Raw genomic sequence first — 7461 nt, 5'->3', positions numbered from 1 at the left:
GATGAAATATAACGAGTTGTGGAGATAATTGACATGCCATTTAATTTGTGCAACGTTATCAGAGAGACTATCATGAATAGCGAAGCCCAAATCCTATTGTCTCTTTTTATTTAGTCATTGTGATAAAATTTCCCCGTTTCTGATATGGACTGATCTTAAGAGATCTTAAGAGCTATAGATAACCAAAACAGTATTACTTGACTTGTGACTGACTTGTGCAATGTAGAGGGTTGACATGTCGACTAACTTGTGCAATGTCATCACATAAACCTCAAACTTAAACATGAGCGTTTAGCAGTTGATGACACTCCATTACATCACGGATTGACAAATGTTAACCATGCTTTAGTGCATCATATACATCTAATTCTAAGATACCAGCAATTTATAACTGGTACTACTCAAACTAAGTGATAAAGAGCGGAGTGGAGCAACCAATTGCATCAATAGATCACCGCCCAATGGCACGCCGTGGCTGAAAAGACTTTCAATTTGAGTTTTGATTATTTGATGAAACCATATTCTGCATGTCATCTCTTTTTTTTTTTTTTTGACGGGAAGGCCTTCATGGCTAGCTTTATTAAACTAAATAACAGATACATCATCTGCCAAGGAATTGGCAATGAAACTTGGCGGTGCCTCGATCCACAGAGACGGATCGTTTGCACGGCCATATTCAGCTAGCGCATGAGCAGTCATATTTGACTCTATTACAATGCTCAAGAATAACCTTCCCAAAACCTCTTAGTAACTCTCTGCATTCGTCCAAAACAGGGCCAGCCACCATTGATTGTCCTTCATTCAGTTGTAGAGCGTTTACTACAATGAAGTTATCCATCCTCACCATGATGTTATTACAACCCATCGAAACAGCTAACTTCACACCTTCCCGGAGTGCTACAGCTTCAGCAAAGACAACGTCTGCAACGTGATCAATACGTGAGGTAGAAGCTATGAAATTCCCTTTGTGGTCTCTTATAATGGCTCCACATGATCCCGAGTGATCCTCCTCCCGGAAAGATGCATCAACGTTCAAGAGCTGCTGCGATGCCAGAACGATCGGCCAAGAATTTGTCCTCGGTCTTGTCTCAGGAATGGCCATCGCGCGTGTGAAGTTCAGTGTAAGTGCATGAATGGATTGTCCTGTTCGCCCCGGAGGTTGGACTACCTCCCCTCTAACATGCATTCTCCTCTGCCACCAAATATACCAGCTTGCCGTCGCGATAAGTTCAGGTAGATCAAACTGATCCATATACGCCTTCTGATGCACTTGATCACACAATAGAAATTCCAGAACTGCTGCTTCCGACCGGTCCATCAGTAGAGCATTAGATATAGTATTCCAAATCCCCAACGACGACCAAACTGCTTTGGCTCGCTCACAGCTAAAGATGGCGTGCTTAATATCCTCAGCAGCCAAACGACATATTGGGCACTGAGAGATATGGCCTATGTGCCTGTTTGCTAGGATCTTTACTTTCCCAGGAACTTTCAAACTCCATAATTTCTTCCATACTGGGTGTGGCGCTGTCCCACCAAGCAAGTTTGCTTCATTTGCCTCACCTACATATGAAACCTCCCACTGTTTATAGTAAGCTGATCTGACTGAAAAAATTCTGCATCTATGTGCCAAAACTAAGGGGATCGATCTGTAGGATGCGTTCTGCATCTATGTGCCAAAAGTTTTCACGAATCAGCTGCTCATCCCATTCACCTGTAATCGGGTCTATGAGTTCACTTTTTGTGGAATCTTAGAAAAAATTGTTCTGCTACACTCGGAAGTAAAAAGTAGTAGTGGAAATGTGACTGTTTGGAATATGGAGTATCTGAGTAACATCTTCGTTGTCAAGGAAACAGAGGTGAGGATACACCAATGAACCATCAGTAGTGGGAATAAATGGTTTACCTTGTAAATAAAAGGACACCTTCAAAACAAAAGAACGTTTAGATGCATCCAAAAATGCACTAGATAAAGCATCTACACAGATAAAATTCAACAAACTAGTATTAAAAGACACAACCAAGTCTCATAACATCCAGGTTTCACCGAAGCTTACATTAGGACAGTATGTAGAAGGCACAAGACAGACACCACTAAGGGCACGATATGCAGCGCTAACAGCTGAACAGCTAGAATATACCCAGTACGAACAATGCCCTTAACAAAACTCAGCCAATACTAAAAACTGCTTGGTGCCTGAAACAGTGATTTGGATATCAATTGTCAAATTACTTCTTCTTGATGGCAGCCTTGGTCACCTTAGCCCCGGTTGGGTCCTTCTTCTCGACGCCCTTGATGACACCAACAGCCACAGTTTGCCTCATGTCACGTACAGCAAAACGACCAAGAGGAGGGTAAGTAGCAAAGGTCTCCACAACCATGGGCTTGGTGGGAATCATCTTCACTATGCCAGCATCACCATTCTTGAGGAACTTTGGCAGGGCCTCCAGCTCCTTACCAGATCGCCTGTCAATCTTGGTCACCAGCTCAGCAAACTTGACAGCAATGTGCGAGGTGTGGCAGTCCAGCACTGGGGCGTAGCCGTTGCCAATCTGACCAGGGTGGTTCATGATGATGACCTGGGAGGTGAAGTTGGCTGCCTCCTTGGCAGGGTCATCCTTGGAGTTGGATGCAACAAACCCACGCTTCAGATCCTTCACGGCAACGTTCTTGACATTGAAGCCAACATTGTCACCAGGAAGCGCCTCCAGGAGAGACTCATGGTGCATCTCAACGGACTTGACCTCAGTTGTCAGACCAGTGGGACCAAAGGTGACAACCATACCAGGCTTGATGACACCAGTCTCAACACGGCCAACAGGCACAGTTCCAATGCCACCAATCTTGTAAACGTCCTGGAGGGGAAGACGGAGGGGCTTGTCTGAGGGCCTCTTGGGCTCGTTGATCTGGTCAAGCGCCTCAAGCAGGGTTGGGCCCTTGTACCAGTCAAGGTTGGTGGACCTCTCAATCATGTTGTCACCCTCAAACCCAGAGATGGGGACGAAGGGAACCTTGTCAGGGTTGTAGCCGACCTTCTTCAGGTACGAAGAGACCTCCTTAACAATTTCTTCGTAACGAGCCTTCGAGTACTTGGGAGTGGTGGCGTCCATCTAAAAATGAGAAGCAGAATGACAACTTTAGTTAAATGAAACTCACAGCTTAGATGGCACTGTAAGATATTGCCAACAGATAACAGCAATAGACAAGATTACTACAAACAATCATAAACAGATAAGAAATTGCACAACAGCACTGGTCGCACTAAGTGAGCATAAACTTCAGAACAGCAGAACAATCAACTAGTTACACGAAAAAACTGCAGTGATGGCAGTACAGGATAACAAAGAGCAGTAGAATGACACCTTTAGTTAAATGAAACTCAGAACTAAGATGGCACTGTAGGGTATTGCCAGCAGAAAACAGCAAGAGACATGATTACTTTGAACAGGCATAAACAAAAATGAAATTGCACAGCAGCAATGATCACAAAAAGTGAGCATAAACTTTAGAACAGCAGAACAATCAACCAGTGAACCCAAAAACCGTAGGAATGGCAGTACGAGATAACAAAAGACAGTATGGAATCTTATAAAACTACAGGTGAAGCTGGAATATCCAAATGTACTACAAATCAAGCATACAATTAGACTACTACATTCAAAATATGTGTGCAGCAATATGAAATCAAGCAATGGATCATATAGCAAGCTCAAATAAGTCTACCAACCAGCAAACATCTATACACGGCCTTTCAGGGATGAAGAGTTTTAACAAGTGATACCTTGTTGCAGCAGCAGATCATCTGCTTCACTCCAAGAGTGAAAGCAAGGAGGGCGTGCTCACGTGTCTGGCCATCCTTGGAGATACCAGCCTCAAAACCACCAGTGGTGGAGTCAATGATGAGAACAGCACAGTCAGCCTGGGAGGTACCGGTGATCATGTTCTTGATGAAGTCACGGTGACCAGGGGCATCAATGACGGTGCAGTAGTACTTGGTGGTCTCAAACTTCCAGAGAGCAATATCGATGGTGATACCTCTCTCACGCTCGGCCTTGAGCTTGTCAAGCACCCAGGCGTACTTGAAAGACCTCTTGTTCATTTCAGCGGCTTCCTTCTCGAACCTCTCGATGACACGCTTGTCAATGCCTCCAAGCTTGTAGATCAGGTGGCCAGTGGTCGTCGACTTGCCAGAGTCGACGTGGCCAATGACCACGATGTTGATGTGAGTCTTCTCCTTACCCATGGCTGAAGCAAACTGCACAAACAATCAGAAAAATTAGACAAAAACGGACCAGAACGAAGAACTGGCATAAACTGGAACACTAATATATCAGCAGTCAAGGCTATCGGACAGCAGGCCTAGATCCAGGAAACACGACACAAAGACGATTTACAAACTGATCGGGATAGATCTATAACAGATAGTTTGCAATCACTGGTTATACTCAGTCTACGAAATTGAGACAATAGTCCATCTACCGACAGATTCAACCAAGTATCGAAACGATTCGGTAATATTTCGCGCTTGCGGCTGCTCTAGCAATTTTCGTAATCTACAGATCGAGGCAACAGTACGAGAGAAAATCCTTCTCAACGCTATACGAACAAACGATGCATCCGCGAAAAAGTGCCTAAACCTCGACCAGCTCGCGGATTGAAGGCTACCAAAGATGAGCGCAGAACACGGGAGCTTCGCTCCAACGATGAAGATCTAAGCGCACTGGAGATGGCTCGGGAAGTCGGGATACTAACCTCGAAGGAAGGAGAGGGAACCGAGAGGAGGAGGCGGCGGCGGCGGTCGGGGGGAAGAAAGGGGGACTGAGAGGAGGGTTCGGGCGAGCAGAATGGCTCCCCTATTTATACTGACAGCGGAAGGCTCTAGGGTTCCTTCCTGGCCGCCTGATCCATGTCTGGTGCTTGTCGCTGTGATTTACATTATCCGTTCGATTTTGATCGTACGAGCTGTATATTTTACAGGTTGATGATGGGTTTTTGGACATTTCGCAGGCCGCAAGTTCGGCATCCTGGATTTGCGTAGGGTGCACGTTCCCTGTGGAGACTGGAGCAGGAGGCCGGCAGAGCACTTGCTTTCAAAAAATGTTTTACCCACTACTTGCTAACTTTTCATTTTATTTCATTTTTTGAAAAAATCTATAAAAGTTCATCATAAGACAAAGCACCTCGACATAATAAAAATTCTCGCACCTCCCTTCGGAGTCAGTTTTGACCTTGTCTTTTTTTTTTTAACACGGTACAGACGTAGGCGCTCATACATACTCACATACACTTACCCCTATAAACGCACACGTACGCACACCCTACCTCTATGATCATTTCTGAGAGAATGAGCCAGCATATTATCTTGAGTTTTATGAAGTCGCCACAAATGCCTCCGTAATCGACGGGAACGTCTTTGACAGAACACACATTATCGGAAGGCCGGAAATAAATCCAGAAAAATGCGACCACATATCAAGTATAAGACTCGAACCCTCATGGGCTGGAGATAGCACTGTCCTCCTAACCATCCAACCATAAGTTGGTTCGCCAGCTTGACCTTATCGATGACAGCGAGAAAGTTTTCGTGCACGTGCCCCTAAGGACCAGCACCATGTAGCAATCGTTGCGATTGAACCCTTGAATATATTTGAAACAACTCACATCAAATCTCGTTATCGTGCACACACGACGAGAAACCCTAACATTGCCGCCCCGATGAGCCGGCAAGGATCTACACTAGAGCTTTGTCGGCTATGTCCAGATGGGCGAAGTCGAGGAGGATCGGAGACTGGAAGACAAACTTGAAGAAGAAGCGTCGTCATCCTCCCAAGCGTCGCACCTACAAGGACTAAAAAATTCTAACATAAACTACTAGCCAGATCGAAGGCACTGGATTCCTCTCCCGCCACCGGCTGCCCAGAGCGGCAAGGAAAGGGGAAGCGAATCCAGAGGCTCGTCAATGATTTCTAGAGGGGAGAGCTTTCCCTATCCATAGAGCAGAAGGGGAGAAAACGCGTGGAGTTGTAAGTTTATTATTTATAGGTTAATATACTGGGAATTGTTTCAAACATATTGTTTTGATAAAGTTTCCGCGTCATCTTGGATCCGAATTTTGACTTATTTATGTAAAGTTAATAAATAGTAAATAGTAATTGTGTACGTGTAATGCACGTTAGTATTATACAGTATATTAATTGTATTATAAATTTATAGTAGACAATATATAAGTTGCATGTTAATATTAGGTAGGATATAATTACTTTGTTTATGCTAACATTGATATCAGGCATGATATTAATTAGTGGGGAGTGACAAATGCGTTTAGTGCTAAACATGAAAAAATATAAGAGAAAAAGAGAGAGGGGGTACACTACTATCTTTTTACTACACGTCCTTTAAAGTAGCACCATGTATTGCATATAGAAAGTCTTCACGATTTTCGTTTTCATATACTAGTGGGAGTTTTACATTATAGAACTTGACTTGCATATTCCGATGACGAGCTTCCTCAAAATGCTCGAGGTCTTCATGAGCAAGTAAGTTGAATGCACACCCACTTAGTTCCATATAGAGAGCTTTCATACATTTATAGCTCTAGTGCATCTGTTGCATGGCAATCTCTACTCCTCTCATGCACAAGTATTGCGTGAGAGTTGAAAAAGCTGAAGCAAGAAAAAGTATGATTTAATTGCTTGGTTTGACATATAGGTTGTTCATGATTTGATATATTTGTGTTAGGAAGACTGGGCATGTCATGTGTTTCATGATTAAGTGTGTAGGGATCACGTTCTTTAGCATTTTTATTTTGAAAGGCAATGATTGTTTACTAGTACGTTTATGTATTACTGTTTCAATGTCAAAATTGATAGATTTTTGCCTTGAATCACTCGCATCCCAATATTCATACCATGATTACATCGTTTGATCAAGAACATGTTAGGTAGCATTCAACTGACAAAAATTCTTTTCTTATTATTTACCTACTCGTGAACGGGTAAGAATTAAGCTTAGGGGTACTGATACATCTCAGATGTATATATAATTTTTCACTGTTAGATATTATTATATTAGCACTTTTTATGTTTTATATATTATTTTATATAGTTTTTATGGACTAACCTATTAATTTAGTGCCCGGTGCTAGTTCCTATCTTTGCATGTTTTTGGTTTTCCCAGAAGATACATACCTACGGAAGTCCAAACACGACAACACTTTTTGACAATTTTTTCTGGACAATAAGAGAACCTAGAAACGTTGGGAACACAAGGCAGGGACGTGCCCTGAAGGGTAGGACGTGCCACACTAGGTTGCGGGCCCCTTGTAGCTCCATTTGCCCTAATTCTTGGACTATAAAGTCCCAAATATTAAAAAACCCTCGAAGGGAGACCTGAACCAAATTTCTCGCCAATGCGAACCTTTGTTCCGAAGCGATCCCGTCTGGAGCCCTTTTTTGGCACTT

General features: G+C 43.4%; 1 protein-coding gene across 1 annotated transcript; it reads right to left on the bottom strand.

Moving 5' to 3' along the window:
- Positions 1-1989: 1989 nt before the first annotated feature.
- Positions 1990-4880, bottom strand: LOC119290719 (elongation factor 1-alpha). The gene is made up of 3 exons (XM_037569352.1): positions 4754-4880; positions 3783-4256; positions 1990-3111 (listed from the first exon to the last, which is right to left on the bottom strand). The coding sequence occupies exons 2-3, from the start codon at positions 4242-4244 to the stop codon at positions 2230-2232; spliced, it is 1344 nt and encodes a 447-aa protein (XP_037425249.1). The 5' UTR covers positions 4245-4256; positions 4754-4880; the 3' UTR covers positions 1990-2229.
- Between the last annotated feature and the right edge of the window lie 2581 nt (positions 4881-7461).

The sequence above is a fragment of the Triticum dicoccoides genome, chromosome 4B (assembly GCF_002162155.2).
Source record: "Triticum dicoccoides isolate Atlit2015 ecotype Zavitan chromosome 4B, WEW_v2.0, whole genome shotgun sequence".
NCBI lineage: Eukaryota > Viridiplantae > Streptophyta > Magnoliopsida > Poales > Poaceae > Triticum > Triticum dicoccoides.
This window is presented reverse-complemented; position numbering and strand designations above follow the sequence as displayed.